At 48.3% G+C, this 17,024-nt stretch overlaps 1 protein-coding gene across 4 annotated transcripts in view; it reads left to right on the forward strand.

Annotated features, from left to right (window-relative positions):
- The window catches only part of MACF1 (microtubule actin crosslinking factor 1), a 1,022,862-nt gene that overhangs the window by 916,591 nt on the left and 89,247 nt on the right, over positions 1-17,024 (forward strand). For all 4 annotated transcript variants that reach the window (XM_086955743.1, XM_086955745.1, XM_086955746.1 and 1 more), the window contains 4 exons: positions 389-577; positions 7,110-7,209; positions 8,918-9,081; positions 15,947-16,109. In XM_086955743.1, coding sequence (XP_086811869.1) covers positions 389-577; positions 7,110-7,209; positions 8,918-9,081; positions 15,947-16,109 — 616 coding nt within the window. The remainder of the gene's footprint in view (positions 1-388; positions 578-7,109; positions 7,210-8,917; positions 9,082-15,946; positions 16,110-17,024) is intronic.

The raw sequence follows: 17,024 nt of genomic DNA on the forward strand, positions 1-17,024 counted from the left end.
ACACCTGATTTAGATCTTCTGGGAACAGAAGGCTCCCAGCCTTTTGATTAAAAGTTCACTATGTTATGTGTCTGTCAAACCTTGCATCTCATCTGAGGCCTGCTGTGTTCTATCTAGCAGGTGCTTAAACTGTCTGTTCTTTTGGCACTTCTTCGGAGTGCTCTGGTGACAGTAAGTTGTAGGTGCAGCTTGTCCTTTGCCCCCTGAAATCCCTTTCTCCACTACGTCAAATACAGTGGGCACTTCCCCCGATTGCCCAGCTGCTGGACTCTTTGTCACTCTCAGATTTATAGTTCATCATTGGCACTGTTCAGCTGTCAGACCCCACGCTGATGAGACTGTTTATTTTGAGCACTTACTCCACCTGCCCTTTTTTCCTTTCCACCAGGTCCTCACATGGGCGCGCCAGCACCAGCAGCGGTTGGAGACGGCGCATTCAGAGCTTGTGGCCAATGCTAACCTCCTGGAAGAGCTCTTGACCTGGATCCAGTGGGCTGAGACCACTCTGATCCAGCGCGATCAGGACCCCATACCACAGAACATCGACCAGGTCAAAGAGCTCATCTCGGAGCACCAGGTAAGGGCCTCTGACACATGTTGTTTTTTAGTAAAGCTGATCACTGTGACTGATTAAGAATGATAGGCTGCTTTCTGTGCTGTCGATCAGAGTGACCGATTGTTGATCCTGGGGTTGCTCGTTGCTGTGGTTCCGTCTGCAGGTTTCAGGGATATTGAGATCTTAGCAGCAACTCACTGACACATCCATGGTTCCTAATGGTGCTGTTTGCTTTGTGGCCTAGTCCGAGAGGTCCCAGGGTTTTGTCTCTTCTATAGATCAATGTAACAGATCACCTTTGCTTCTGTAGTAGGGGATCTCTGTGTATAGTCATAATCTAGTGAATAGTCCCATCCATGTGCGTGGCAGGGAGAAGATTAGTCTCCAAGGCCTGGAGCAGAGGAGACATAAGGAACCAGGTGGGTCTGGGCATGGAGGGACTCGGTCATCGTCCTCTGCCTGTGCTTCCACCTCTGGGGGGCTTCCCAGTCAAGAAAAGGCCCCGGTCCTGGTCGATGGCGTCGAGAGGCATGACCACTATCTGTTCCCCGTCGACCCAGGGCTCTGGATCGAAGCGTCGTCGTCGAGGGGAAGGACGTCGAGACTTCATCGCCGTTGACACATCGTCGATGTCGAGATGAGTCCAGGAGGCACCGGCGCTCGAGGTCGACTCAACGTTCGACGTCATGGAAAGACAAGTCGAGGAGAAGAGAGTCGACCTCGAGGAGTGCATCGACGTCTAGACGATCGACGTCGAGAAGCAGAAAGGCGAAGAGGTCGACGTCGAGGAAGGAAAAGTCGACATCGAGGAGGCGTTCAAGGGTCAGGACGGTGTCCTCTACCTCAGTAGTCAGCCTATCTTCAGCATCTACGAGTCCCCGGTCGCGGCGGCACCGGCGCTCGGCTGAAAAAAAGGTCTGCCTCCAGAGCATCCTAGTCAAGACCTGCGCAGAAGAAGAGGAGTGTGGTCAGGTCTTCGAAATCCGAATATTCTAGGACCTATTCACCTTCTAGGCCCAGGACTCCACCATTGCCTCCGAGGAAGCCTCCTCCACTACCTCCCTTGCCTCCTCCTCCAACTTTTCCACCTCCGCCTCCACAGCTGTCTCCTCCATCTCTGCCGCACCTTCCGTCACCACATACGAGGCCTCCACAGCCTAGGACTCTGGTGTGGCCTCCGCAGCTCCCTCCTCCTGTAAGGTCAGTGGATCGTACAAGGCCTAGGAGGTCTATATCACGGTCCAGAGGGAGTCATAGATCACAGAGTCACCATCGGTCTTCGACACGGTCCCGTCATCATCACCGAAGGGATAGGTCCCGGTCCCGTCATACGGACTCTTCAAGTGCCCGGAGATATTCTCCCACCTTGTCGGATTACACCCATACGAGGGTATCACCGGTGGATGACATCGTAACATTTCAGGAGGTGCTATTGAGAGGGGCAGCGAAGTTGGGGATCACTTTGACGGTACCCACACCTTCTACATCGGTGATATTTGAAACCTTGCACAAGCGGCATTTGTCTCGCCCCTTGGTGCCAGGACTGGAGGAACCGACTATGGAGCTTTTTCTGACTCCAGCCTCGGTGAAATCAGCTCCGTCCCGGCTGCAGAAAAAGTACAGGCCCCCTGTTTCCCATCCGGCGTTCCTGAGATCAGGTCCGGTACCGGATTCTGTTATCGTAACTGCGGCCAAGATCCATCATGCTACTGCCCTTCTTTTACGGTGCCTCCGGATAAGAACTGGATGGACTCAGCTGGACAAAGTCTGCAGGACGGCAGCCACCTCCATGAAAGTGGTGCTCCTTGTGGGAGTCCCTGCAGAAATTCCTGGAGCTCCTCCCGAGGGATAGGAGAGAAAACTTCCAGGAGATTTTGACTGAGGGTATGATGGTCTCCAACCAGGTCATCAGCTCTGCGCGGACGCCTCTCTCCTGGCGGCTCATGGTTACTGCCATGGCATCAATTTACAACGACATTCCTTGTTGCGCCTTACATCTCTCAAACCGGAGGCGCAACAGAGAGTCACTGATTTACCATTCTGTGGCTCGACTCTCTTTGGGTCACATGCGGACAAGGAGATGGCCCGCATGAAGGCAGAGGTAGAGACACTTAAAGCCGTTGGTTTGGAGAAACCAAAAGAGCAGAGAAGTCCTTCCGTCCGTTCCAGAGGCGGTATGGTTCTCAAAGACGAGTACAGGGTCGTCAAGCTGGTCAACAGCAACAGCAGCAGCAGTACCAGCGGCAGCCATTCCAGAAGCACCAGAGGGGCAGAGGCGGACAGCATTCCTCCTTCCGAACAAGGGCCCGGCGGGTCTAAGCCCTGAGGTGTTACTTCCCCCTCTTCCGTTACCCGCTCCGGTAGGGGGAAGCATACAGAATTACTTGGCAGAGTGGAGAAAAATTACTCAGGAAAAGTGGGTGCTGAATATTGTTTGCAATGGATACAGTCTTTGTTTCATCAGCCCTCCTCAAGCGATTCCAATGGTTTGCTCGCAGTTCCAGCTGCGTGAGCTCCAAGTGGAGGCCCATACCCTGTTAAGCAAAAGGGCGATAGAAGACGTCCCTTTGTCTCAAAGGGGAAAGGTTCTTTACTCTCGGTTCTTCCTGGTACGTAAGAAGGACAAGAACGAGTTCAGGCACATTCTGGATTTGCGACAAGCAAACAAATAGATTCGCAGGGAGAAGTTCCGCATGCTGTCTCTGCACCAGATTTACCCTCAGCTGCAAAGATGAGACTGGCTTTCCGCAATAGATCTGCAAGATGCGTACTTCCATGTGCCCATTGCACGGAAACATCGGAAGTTCCTGCGATTTCTGGTCTGCACAAATCACTATCAGTACAGCGTACTACCGTTTGGACTGAAGTCTGCGCCCAGGACCTTTTCAAAGTGCATGGCAGTAGTGGCGGCTCACCTGAGAAAGAACAAGGTGTTTGTCTACCCGTACCTGAACGACTGGTTGATCAAAGTCTCCACCTTCCAGGAAGCGCAATTGCACTTCAATAAGACGGCTGGGGTTGCACATAAATATGTCTAAGTCTGTTCCGACTCCTGTCCAGTGCCTACAGTACTTGGGAGCCTCCATCGATACTCTTTCAGCAAGCGTGTCTCCTTCTGAGGAGCGACGCTTATCGATCCTTCGGAAGGCCCAGGCTCTCATAGTTGTTCCATCTACGACAGTGAGGATGGTGTCTTCTCTACTGGGGAAGATGGCCTCTTGCATCTTCCTCATGCCACATGCACGCCTCCACATGAGGCTGCTGCAGGAATGTCTGGAGGATCAGTGGGACCAGAAGCGGGGAGCTGGGACGACAGGGTCAACAGTCCCTGAGATGGTGGCACTCGGCAGAGAACATCCTCAGAGGGGTTCCATTCCACAAGGACATTCCCATTCAGACTATCATCACGGATGCTTCTCTCCAAGGCTGGGGAGCGCATTCAGGCCTTCTTCAGATCCAGGGAACGTGGTCCCCGGCGGAATCCACGTATCACATCAATTTCCTGGATCTCAGAGCTGTTCACTTGGCACTGAAGGCCTTTCTTCCGTCCTTCCAGACCAGCTCCTTGCTTGTACAGACGGACAATACAACCACAATGTATTACCTCAACAAGCATGGGGATCGAGATCATGCACACTGTCACAAGAAGCGCAGGCAATCTGTCACTGGCTGCTAGCCAGAGGACGGACGATAAAGGTTACCCATCTACCAGGTGTGCAGAATGCTCAGGCGGATGCACTCAGCAGGCTGGTGCAAGAAAACCACGAGTGGTTTCTAAACGGCAAAGTGCTAGGAAACATCTTCGACAGATGGGGCACTCCGGACGTAGATCTGTTCGCCACCGCCGAAAACAGAAAATGCCGAGACTTCGCCTCCAGGTATTACCAACTGGGGACTCTGGGGAACGTGCTATGGATCAGCTGGTCGAACAGCTTTCTGTACGCTTTTCCACCCATTCCCCTGACTCCGGCGGTACTCATCAAGCTGTCTTAGTCCAGAGCACAGATAATCCTCATTGCTCCGGAGTGGCCCCGACAGTGGTGGTTCACTGACCTGCTTCACCGGCCTCTCCTACCCCACATGTGGCTGCCGAGTCGGCCGGACCTTCTCACGAAGTTCGGGTGGCAGATAGTGCACCCCAACCTCTCATCGTTGAGTTTGGCGGCATGGCTTCCTGAGATAGTGCAATATGGACACCCGAATTTTACTGACGATTGCATGACCATACTTAAGGAGGCTAAGAGACCTTTCACTAGGACTTCCTATGCCTACAAGTGGAAGAGGTTCTGCATCTGGTGCACTTCCAAGATCTATGATCCGACAACCTGCAAGGAAGATGTCATTCTTCCGTACCTTTTGTTTTTGGCTCATTCTGGCCTTAATTTTCATTCTATTAAGGTTCACCTCGCAGCATTAACTGCGTATAGGAAATGCCCTTCACAGACATCCTTCTTCCAGATCCCTGTTATTAAAGATTTTTTGGAATGATTGAAGAAAGTGTTTCCTCCTGTTCGGCTTCCTTTGCCATCATGGGAGCTGAATGTGGTTTAGTCCAGGTTGATGAAGGAGCCTTTTGAACCTATCCATAAGGCTTCTCTGCAGCACTTGTCATGGAAGGCGGCCTTCCTTGTGGCCATTACATCGGCCCGCATGGTGAGTGAAATTCAGGCATTGTGTTGCCAGAACCTTATACTGTATTTCATGCTGCTAAGTTTGTGATGCGTACTCACCCTAAGTTCCTTCCAAAGGTGATTTCTGATTTTCATGTAAATCAGACTATAACTTTACCTACGTTTTTCCAAAATCCTTCCACTCCAGCGGAAAGGTCTCTTCATTCCCTGGATGTCAGAAGGGTGTTGAAATTCTACTTGGATAAGACCAAGGACATTCGTAGGTCAGACCAATTGTTTGTCAATTATGGGTCGGTCAGGACTGGTCTTGCCACCTCGAAACAGTCCATTTCTAGATGGATTGTGTCCTGTATCCAGTTATGTTATCAGAGGACTAACAAGACCTTAGGGGGTAAACCTAAGGCTCATTCTACCAGAGGCAAAGCAACTACAACTGCTTTGCTTCGTAATGTTCCCATTGCAGAGATCTGCAGGGCTGCCACTTGGAGATCGGTCCATACCTTTGATAAGCATTACTTTCTGGACTCTGATGCCAGAGCAGATGCTCAGGTTGGGGAGGCTTCATTGAGAAATCTGTTTGCACAATAGAGGTGTTGTCTGGTTTTTCTCCACCGCCGGGTTGGTTTTTTGGGATGGGCTTGCCATTCTATTCACTAGATTATGACTATACACAGAGATCCCCTACTACAGAAGGAGTAGTTTCTTACCTGTAACTCCAGTTCTGTAGTAGGGGTATCGCTGTTATAGTCATAAGCGCCCGCCCTCCTCCCCGGTGGAGAAAGTGGTACTGCAATGTATGCTACAGGCCTTGCTTTATACACCTTCAAAAAGAACTGAAAGTAAAAGGACTTTGGCTGTGCATCCTGGGATACCGAGGCTCTCTGGAGAGTTCCTTAAAGGCATGGTATCCCTTTTCCAGACACATCATGGCAACCTATGATGGCTTGTGTGTCCAACCCTTCCTCTTTATCATTTCAAGGATTTTGGTGAAGGGGAGTTTTCTCTTTGAAGGAAACTTGGTAAAAATTTGTAAAATCTGACATTGTGGCCTATCCTTTCCACTGTTTAGATGAAGAGGTGGCCTTTGTAGCCTTAGAAGTGTTAGGCTGCATTATTCTTCTTGATTTTCTCTTAAGTGTCTATGCAGGACTGCAAAGAAGACCGCTTAAGAGATTATTTTTGATTGCTCCGGGGGCCACGCACATGGGCGGGACTATTCACTAGAATATGACTATAACTGAGATACCCCTACTACAGAACTGGAGTTACAGGTAAGAAACTACTCGTTCTGTTCTCCAGACAGGATCACACGGCAAACAAGCAGAACAAAAAGGTTTCATACATGCAGCAGTTGTGGGGCATGAATCTCTTTAAGATTAACATGTGGTCATGACACTTCTCCAGAGAAGAGGGAGTAGTGTATATAGTAAAAGATACATTGTTAAAAATATCTGACCCGTGCAAACACCACGAAGAACAGGGGGAAATAATTTGGTGGTAATGTACCGTGATAATAAGGACCCAACTACTAGATGGTGATGCTGGGCACATATGTGAATGGAGAAGAGGCTCAGCCTGCAATTAATGTTGTTGCAGACGAGTAACTAGTTTTATTAAGTTACCATTGTTTTCTTCCCTCAGTTTGGTCTGTAGGCCGACCGGGGCAGCGTTAAAGTTTGCCCAGTGCCAAAATGTTGAGGATTGAGCGATTTTTTTTGCGGTGCACTGGGGTGGCACCTTTGTGGTGAGGAGCACTCTGGGGCGAAGAGGTAGAGTCTGACTGTGAGATGATCATGGACGATGGTGTGATTCACACTGCAAGAGGTCGGGAGTGAGCGGGTCAGGCATGATGAAGGAAGACTCAAGGAGTGGCGCTTTGCCAGATATTCCTCGAGTACCCTGAACATTTTTCCATTCCACAGTCTTTCATGGAGGAGATGACAAGGAAACAACCAGATGTAGACAAGATCACAAAGACATACAAGCGGAAGACCACTGAGCCGGACAAAACCCGCAGCAACCGTAAGCTCTTTCTCCTCTCATGGTGCAGTGTGTGTTCTCTATCCATTTAGAACTCTGCTCCCTCTAGTGCATTCTTCATTGTGGTTTGTCCTTCCAGGTGCATTCCCCTAACATTATACTTCCTAGTGCAGCTTGGGGTGTTCTTCCATATGATTCTTTCCACTCTCTCTACCTCACAGTGCATAGTGATGTATCCATTCAGATATGGCTCTATCCACTCTGGCTACCTCTTTTTCCTGCATGAAGTGTTGATCAATGCTAGACTTTACCCCCCATTCTGTGTCTCATATGATGTGTCTCCACAGACTACACATTGCTCCTGTCTGAGGAACACTGTCCCTTTCTGCGACCCTCTTCACCTTACTTCTGCCCTGTGCCCCTTCATGAAACACCTTGTCCAGCCCGCAATGTCCCCCCAGGTCACTTTCCACACACTACCTCTGACTAGTGCAAGCTGTTTCTCCATGATAGTCCTGTGATTCTCTACATCTCTGTCTAGCGTGGGTTTCTTTGCTTGTCTTACTCTTCACTCCCTATTTATCCAGTGCCTTGCAATACCTTCACTTTTTTACTTTTTGCTAGAGGTGTTCCTCCAAGTGCATCTCTTCTGCTGTCTTTACCTCTCTGTTTAGCCTGGGGTGTACCTCTATTTCTCATCAGTAAATACCAACCTTTAGTTACCTATTTTGATTCCTTTATTTACTTTAAAAGTAGCCTAAAAAGAGATCTGCATATCTACTTGGTTGCTCTTGTCAGTGTAGTGCTAAAAGGGTGTAATGACTGTTGGACAAATCGTACATATTGTCAGATCATTACCATTTAACCAATGTGACACCTTGTAGGCTGTCAATACTTTCTCATTGCAAATGAGAGCCCTAAACACGTTTTCCAATATTACTTTATACTTCTATTATATACCTAACACTCCCTCTCATTCGAGGATCACCATATGCAATACTTCAGCCAATAAAGGATTTGTGAATCAGACTCCTAAATGCTCTTACATGCATTGCAGAAGCCCACATCTAGGCTCAAACTCCTGCCTCTCAATACTAAAAAAAAGATTATATATAGCAAATGTACTCAGAAAGCTATCAAACTACAAACTAGATGATAAATGCTACCTCTGTTTATCCAAGTATTATTTTTCTCCTGTTTCTCAGAGACCGACTCCTTTCTCTTCTATATTTATTGTTCGGCCTACTCTGAACGAGCTACATTTCCCTGTGCAGCTCGCTTTATTCTTGCTTTCTACAGCCTTCTGTCCTGTTTTCATCAATCCAGCCTTTTCATCTGCTTGGTTTCCTAGCCTCATCCAAGTAAGATCTGATCCTTCCTAGTAACATTTAGATTATTCAAATTAACATCTTCCTTACCCTGTAAGATCTTAGTTGTCCCAGTAATATCTGTAACTTCCCGGTTAGATGAACCATACAGAGTAATATAATAACATGTTGGTATTTTAAGTAACATCATATTCTTACAATTAAGAACATATTCTTCCCCGGACCATTAAATTTCATCCAGTAATATAAGAACAATTCAAGTGCCATCTGACCATTCTCAGAACACTGCTGATGCTGCAGCTCTCTCATTTCAGTGCTCCTTGCTCTTAGTCCTAATGCTACTGCTTTTTCAGTTGCTGTGGTGTTCTTAGTTCAGCTCCTGCCTGCCTCTCAGTTCTATATGATCTGTCTTCTCTTTTCAGGAAAGTCGTTGAGCCAGGCCCCACCTTTGCCAATGCCAGTGCTCTCCCAATCTGAGGCCAAGAACCCTCGTATCAACCAGCTCTCGGCCCGCTGGCAGCAGGTTTGGCTCCTGGCTCTGGAGCGCCAACGAAAGCTCAATGACGTCCTCGACCGGTTGGAAGAGGTGAGTAAAATCCATGCGTTATATGCAGACTTTAAACAGTTGGAAGCAGAAGAGAACATTTGGTGAGTCCAGGTTTTAAGAATAGAGCCTTCAAAGGTAAACGTGCCAAACCACCAGAAGTATGCTAATTTGTCCACTTATCTGTATTCTGCATCCTTTAATCATTGCAATAGTAAATCACCATTCATGCTAATCCAGAACAAGCATTGGAAATGCAATAGGGCTCGCATTAGAAAAGTTTGAGCTATTGGTCTTATAAATGATTTTTTTTTTATTTATGTGTTATTTTTTAAAATAGCTAAATTAATAACTTTGTCAATTACAATGCCAATAGTTATAACTTTCGCAAATGTGACACCTATAGCATTTGTAATGCAACATGTTTTGTATTTACGTGACTTAGAAGTATTGATATTACAAATAACAATGGCTTTTAATGTTTTTTAAATAATTAATACTTAAATAATTGATTTGATTTGTAATGGCAATAGCTTAAACTTTTGTAAATAACTTTTGTGAAGATTATGTTCAGTGTTTTTATTGTGACAAAAATCCAAGAACAGAAGTGAATTATTAACATCTTTTTGTGATTTGTAATAAAGCGTGAAAGCTTGAAAACAGCTTGAAACATTGAAAGAACATATTTGAACCAGTGATGCTGTGGTTGCGCTAAGTGATGCTGTGGTTGCGCTGAGTGATGCTGTGGTTGCGCTGAGTGATGCTGTGGTTGCGCTGAGTGATGCTGTGGTTGCGCTGAGTGATGCTGTGGTTGCGCTGAGTGGTGTGTGCATCGGTGGAGCTTAGTGGGTGCATTGGTAGAGCTGTGGGGTGGGTGCATTAGTGGAGCTTAGTTGGAGCATCGGTGGAGCTGTGTGGTGGGTGCATTGGTGGGGCTGTGTGGTGGGTGCCTAGGCGGAGCTGTGTGGTGGGTGCATCGGCGGAGCTGTGTGGTGGGTGCATCTGTGAAGCTGTGTGGTGGGTGCATCTGTGGAGCTGTGTGGTGGGTGCATCTGTGGAGCTGTGTGGTGGGTGTGTCGGTGGAGCTGTGTGGTGGCTGCATCGGTGGAGCTGTGTGGTGGGTGCCTTGGTGGAGCTGAATGGTGGGTGCCTCGGTGGAGCTGTGTGGTGGGTGAATCGGTGGAGCTGTGTGGTGGGTGCCTTGGTGGAGCTGTATGGTGGGTGCCTCGGTGGAGCTGTGTGATGGGTGCATCGGTGGAGCTGTGTGGTGGGTGCATCTGTGGAGCTGTGTCGGTGGAGCTGGGTGGTGGGTGCATCGGTGGAGCTGGGTCGTGGGTGCATCGGTGGAGCTGTGTGGTGGGTGCATCGGTGGAGCTGTGTGGTGGGTGCATCGGTGGAGCTGTGTGGTGGGAGCATCGGTGAAGCTGTGTGGTGGGTGCATCGGTGGAGCTGTGTGGTGGGTGCATCGGTGGAGCTGTGTGGTGGGTGCATCGGTGGGGCTGTGTGGTGGGTGCCTCGGTGGAACTGTGTGGTGGGTGCATCGGTGGAGCTGTGTGGTGGGTGCATCGGTGGAGCTGTGTGGTGGCTGCATCGGTGGAGCTGTGTGGTGGCTGCCTTGGTGGAGCTGTATGGTGGGTGCCTCGCTGGAGCTGTGTGGTGGGTGAATCAGTGGAGCTGTGTGGTGGGTGCCTTGGTGGAGCTGTATGGTGGGTGCCTCGGTGGAGCTGTGTGATGGGTGCATCGGTGGAGCTGTGTGGTGGGTGCATCGGTGGAGCTGTGTCGGTGGGTGCATCGGTGGAGCTGGGTTGTGGGTGCATCGGTGGAGCTGTGTGGTGGGTGCATCGGTGGAGCTGTGTGGTGGGTGCCTCGGTGGAACTGTGTGGTGGGTGCATCGGTGGAGCTGTGTGGTGGGTGCATCGGTGGAGCTGTGTGGTGGCTGCATCGGTGGAGCTTTGTGGTGGGTGCATCGGTGGAGCTTTGTGGTGGGTGCATCGGTGGAGCTGTGTGGTGGGTGCATCGGTGGAGCTGTGTGGTGGGTGCATCGGTGGAGCTGTGTGGTGGGTGCATCGGTGGAGCTGTATGGTGGGTGCATCGGTGGAGCTGTGTCGTGGGTGCATCGGTGGAGATGTGTGTTGGCTGCATCAGTGGAGCTTTGTGGTGGGTGCATCGGTGGAGCTGTGTGGTGGGTGCCTCGGTTTAGCTGTATGGTGGGTGCCTCGTGGAGCTGTATGGTGGGTACCTCGGTGGAGCTGTGTGGTGGGTGCATCGTTGGAGCTGTATGGTGGGTGCATCGGTGGAGCTGTGTGGTGGGTGCATCAGTGGAGCTGTGTGGTGGGTGCATCGGTGGAGCTGTGTGGTGGGTGCATCGGTGGAGCTGTGTGGTGGGTGCATCGGTGGAGCTGTGTGGTGGGTGCATCGGTGGAGCTGTGTGGTGGGTGCCTCGGTTTAGCTGTATGGTGGGTGCCTCGGTGGAGCTGTATGGTGGGTGCTTCGGTGGAGCTGTGTGATGGGTGCATCGGTGGAGCTGTGTGGTGTGTGCATCGGTGGAGCTGTGTCGGTGGAATGACACATAGAGGGGAGAGACGGACGGTGGGGAGTGTTATAGGAGAGTTGAAAGGCTGAGGTGAAAGGAAGAGTCCGGTATGAAGCAAAGACTCTAGTGAAGGAAAGGGCAGGATGACAAGGAGAGTCCGTGAAATGCCGGTGGAGAGTGCCACAATGAGAGACCTAAAGATTGTGATGATATAGGGAACTGGGTGAGAAATGAAGAGCCTCTGGTGAGAGGAGGTACAGAATGACGAGGGGAGAGATAGTACGTGAAGTACCGGAGGGGAGGGTGGGGGGCATTTAGAAGAGCGTGAAAGCAGAGACTCTGGTGAAAGGAGGAGTCCAGTAAGCAGTTGCAAGCCTCTGGTGAAAGGAGGGACAGTGTGACCAGGAGAGCTGAGAGAGAGCAGTGAAGTACCGGTGGTAGAGCCGTAATGAGAAGGAATGGATGAGATGGAGGAGAGTGAAAAGGCTGGGATGAAAGAGGGGCCGGTGATAAAAACTGAGGCCATGTGGGGAAAAGAGGGACAGTAGACACGGAGAGGGAGCCCATGGGGAATGCCATTAGGAGAGACTGAAAGGCTGAGGTGAAAGGAGGAGTCCGGCGAGAAGCAGAGACTAGTGAAGGAACGGGCAGGATGACCAGGAGAGCGGAGAGACTGAAAGACTGAGATGAAAGGAGGAGTCTAGCAAGAAGCAGAGACTCTAGTGTTGAAAGGGGCAGGATGACCAGGAGAGCGGAGAGGCAGCTGTAAAGTACAGTTGAGGGGGAGGGGGGTACCACAAGGACCGAGCGAATGACAGATGAAATGAGTAATCGAGAAAGAAATGACCTAAAAAGAACATGCACTGCAAGAAATCGCCAGTGGAATCGCCAGTGGTGGTTAAACTCTGGATAAGCCACTATAGAGCTTCGCCAGCTATGCGCAGAAGCGCATCAGCAGGCGAGCCCTAAAAATGTTGATCGCATATTACAGCTCTCACTCCTCAAGGGCTGCTTTAAATTTCCTTCTCCATTGGTTGTTCTTTCACTTTTAAATCCAGGGCCCCATGGAGCATTTAGAACTTTGTAAGTAGGGTGCCGAATATATCTTTGCCCTATGAGAGATTAATGGTCCCTGGTTTTCACAGAATCACCTCACCCCCAACCCACCCTTGATTTGATCTTGTAATGGTCCATTTGACTATAAAACGACTGGTATCATCTCCTTAGAGGAAAAAACACTGATATCTCACATGCCTAACACAGGAAGGAGCATGCTCTGTGGTACCCTTACAACACAGTCAGTGACCCCTGTTCTTCAATGTTCTTGAAGCCTACATTTGTAGGTACTGTCTGAACCCAACACATGAATTGTTCCAAGGTTCATGTAGATTGAATTATCCATTATGCCCCTATGTGTAGGTTCATCATTGACCTTATCCAATTAAATGCAAGTTTAAAAACATTTCAAAGCCTGCACTGTGCATTATCCATTGGTATTTTGACTCTTCATTGGATCCCTGGTCTGGTGATTCTGTACAGGTGGTCTGCGATGCCACTGTTAACAAGCCATTCAGAAAAGGGGGTGGTGATGAACAGAGTGTCTGAATTAAGCAGACCACTCTTACCCAGTCCAAAGATCAGGGCTTGATCCATCATCGTTATTTATCTCACTGCACCATCCCAGCTCAGAACCTGGCTATATGCAAATCAGTCTGTCCCTGGCCCAGTGCATCATGGGAACAGGGCAGACTAAACTACCAAGCCAATTCTTCACCAGAAAGGAGACAAGCTACCAGGGACCGGTTTCTGGCATTTCAGCCGTTGTCGGCCCGGCTTGCTTGAATCCTGATGGTGCAGTGAGAAAGGGACTCATGTCTGAGTATACCCTGCCACACCTATAGTGGCCAAAAACGATTCAGAAAAGGGGGACAGGAACAGACTAATTTGCATATAGCCTGGTTCTGAGCTGGGATGGTGCAGTGAGCTAAAAAACAGTGTTGGATCTAGCCCTGATCTCTTGTCTGGGTGAGAGTATTTTGATTATTTCAGAAACTCTAAGCGTGGAAGGGTATACTCAGATGTGAGTCCCTTGCTCATTGCACCATCATGATTCAAGCAAGCCGGGCCGACGACGGCTGAAATGCCAGAAACCGGTCCCCGGTAGCTTGTTTCCTTCCCAGTGTAAGAATTGGCTTGGTAGTTTGGTTTGCCCTGTTCCCATGACGCACTGGGCCAGGGACAGACTGATTTGCATATAGCCAGGTTCTGAGCTGGGATGGTGCAGTGAGATAAATAACGGTGAGGGATCAAGCCCTGATCTATTGACAGGGTGAGAGTATTCTGCTTAATTCAGAAACTCTGTCCATCACCACCCCTTGTTGTCAAATATACTGTTAACAAGCCAGTCACAATGAGAACATCTTCATTGGTACCTGCTGTCTCTACATTACAATGTGTACAGAATTCTACATTTATGTCTGTGTGTTACATTAGATAGGCTGATGTCTGCTTCTGATAATGGCTGTTCTCTGTGCCTTAGTCTCGAAGCCTCAAACTGGATTCGATAAGGCAGAATTTGACCATGGTTACCCTCGTGTTTCATTCCTTGAGTTGAGTCCCTTTTGATGCCTGGTTAGGTTTCTATTTTTACTGTTTCTCCCTCCTCCTTTCCATCCTTTGTAATATTTGCTCATCCACAACCACTATAGCTGGTGGACCCTCTTGAATCATAAAACAGACAGGTGATACTCCATCATTGCTGATGATAACTGTGGCATCATAAATTCTAGGTTTCCCATGATTAAAGTTCAGCCCGCACACACTCCTTTTTTTTCCCTGCAACCCAGTCCCCTTCGAAGACTTGTGTCATAGCTACTTCTGGATACTAAACTGTCTAGATTAGGCCTTACTTCCTCAGGCCCTCTGAGTCGCAAATCTGTGCTGTCACCTTCCACTCTGGGGGCTACAGATACTGATCCCTCCTGCACTGATACAAAAAGATTTCCAAAGCCAACTTTTTTAATGGAATTCCGAAAGATATGATGACCTAGAATGAGACTGAAGAATCAATCCTTTCTCCACTAAGGACTGTGCAGCAGAATCTAGAGCTCCCACCCCAGGTCTTGGGAACAGTGACACTCATACTGCAGAAACCTCACTCAAATATTATGTTCAACAGGAAGGCGGACACCAAGCAGAAGCAGGTGCTAGGTGAATGCTTCTGTGTGCCTACCCATCCCCTGGTACAGTAGTTTGTGGTTCCTGTGACTCTTAACATTAACAAAACACCTGCAACCATTTCTGCACTGTTGTTTAAATAGAGAAGTTCCTTAACTCTGCAGTTAAGAAGTACATCAGAATTCTAAAGTGTGGTTCAAAGTCTTGGCATGCCTTGAAAAAGCTGTCTTGCTCTTTCCAGTTATTTTTTCTGGTCCGAGTACTGTTTTTCCCCACCAGTTTGGCAACTGGTTTTCCCTCTCGTGCCCCAAGGGCCAGCCTGTCTTCCTAAACAATGGAGCAGCCCATCTCCCAAGTGTTACCCATTTGCTCTTCAAATGCAGCTTCTCCTTTGAAGCTTGCCTTCTGGGCTAACACCCGTGTGGCTTCTAGCAGGACGGAGGTGACACTTCCTTCCAGAGCATGCTCCAATTGTATTCTTTACTGGGATTCCTTAGCACGTCTCCCCAGGAGGGCAGAAAGCTTTCTCACTTGCAGGACCCCGTGTGGAACCAGTATGTCCGCAGAGGACTAAAGGAAATAAATGTGGCAACTTTTTAAAAGCTGTAGATACTTAAATATTCTAAGGCATACATATGTATAATAATTTGGTATGTTCTATTGTGTTTTTTGAAGTGTAAGTTTATATTGTAATTTCTTACAGCTTGTCTGCCAGCGTAGGCGAGATTTGCACTTTGAGGACTCTTAATAAAATGATATATAGAAGAAATAAACACTGGTAGCACTGCAAAATAGGCTGCACAGATGGAAACACTGTGTGATGTCAAAAGCATGATCACGTGCAACACTCTTTAGTATTATTTGATAGTTCATGGAATTATTGGTGAAATTTCATGTTGCCTCTCATTCCATCTGATTTTATTTACGGTCTATCTTTGTAATTAAATGCACTACCAATACCTGTGATATATTTAGAAGCTTTTGTCTGCAAAGGTGTGCTTCTTCCTTCAGATTGTTTGTTCTTTGTTATTCCCTTGTCCGTAGATTTCTGGGGTACAGATGTCTTCCTATTTTGTAAATCTTACAAAGATATAGGTTGAGGGCTTCAGGCGGTCCTCGGACATTTGCTGTGAACACCTTGTGTATCAGTCATCCTTGCATGCTTCTTTTTCTAAAGTCTGAAGAGTTTTCTTTCAGTTGAAGGAATTTGCAAACTTCGACTTTGACGTGTGGCGAAAGAAATACATGAGGTGGATGAACCACAAGAAATCACGTGTCATGGACTTTTTCCGGCGGATCGACAAAGACCAGGATGGGAAGATTACACGGCAGGAATTTATTGATGGGATCTTGGCATCCAGTAAGTGTCCACTCTTACATGAGTCTGCTTCTCTTTTCCTTATGTAAAAAAATCTCCTTTTCCACTCCTATCCCTTCAACCTACACTGCCCTCATAAAAACACAATGAAACTCCCTGCCTGCTCCCACTATTCCTTACTCGTGCCCGCCCTCACGCTAGGATACTTGGCTTCCTCGTCCTGCTGCATGATCTCTTCTTATACCTCTCACACACATTCTTTACTATACTTCACTCCTCCTCTTACCTTGCACTGTACTGCAGTTCTTCTCCACCATACTCGGACTTCCACGTATCCTCACTTGCCTTTTTCTGTATGCAGTATCTGCCTCTCGACCTCTTGTACCCGTACACTCTTCCTCCATCTTGCCCTTTTGTCTTCTGCCTCCATCATGCACCCTCTGTCCACTAACCTTCACCATACTACCACTGGATCTGTACTTCTTTTACATCTTTGAACCTAGTACTTGAAAATAGATATAATGTGCTTTGAACGTCTGCTGCTTCAATCTCTCAGTAATTGGCAGGAAGCACAAGGATCACATGATCTTGAATCCTACTTTTGCTGCTTGCCGAGGAAACTTGATTCAGCAGATGGGTCACTTATTTCAAAGGCCTTCCAGAGAATTGTTTTGTGATTTAACCGAGAGCCAGTTATTTTAAACTTTACTTTTGCCGCTTAAGAGGAGATTGGCGATTGGTAGAGAACGGCAGGGAGCGAGAGAAAAGAATACATTTCAAACTGGATATTCCATACACCTGTACGCACACTATAGAGTAACCCACTCCCAGACACACAAGACCTATTCACACTTATGTTATTTCCGAGACACACAATCCAGTAGAGCTGGTGCGGAGTGGCTGTAGTGTTTAGAGGGAGCCAAATCGCCGTCCTCCCTCAAATTTCTGGGCCTATGG

The sequence above is a fragment of the Lissotriton vulgaris genome, chromosome 2_1, assembly GCF_964263255.1.
Source record: "Lissotriton vulgaris chromosome 2_1, aLisVul1.2, whole genome shotgun sequence".
Taxonomy (NCBI): Eukaryota; Metazoa; Chordata; class Amphibia; order Caudata; family Salamandridae; genus Lissotriton; species Lissotriton vulgaris.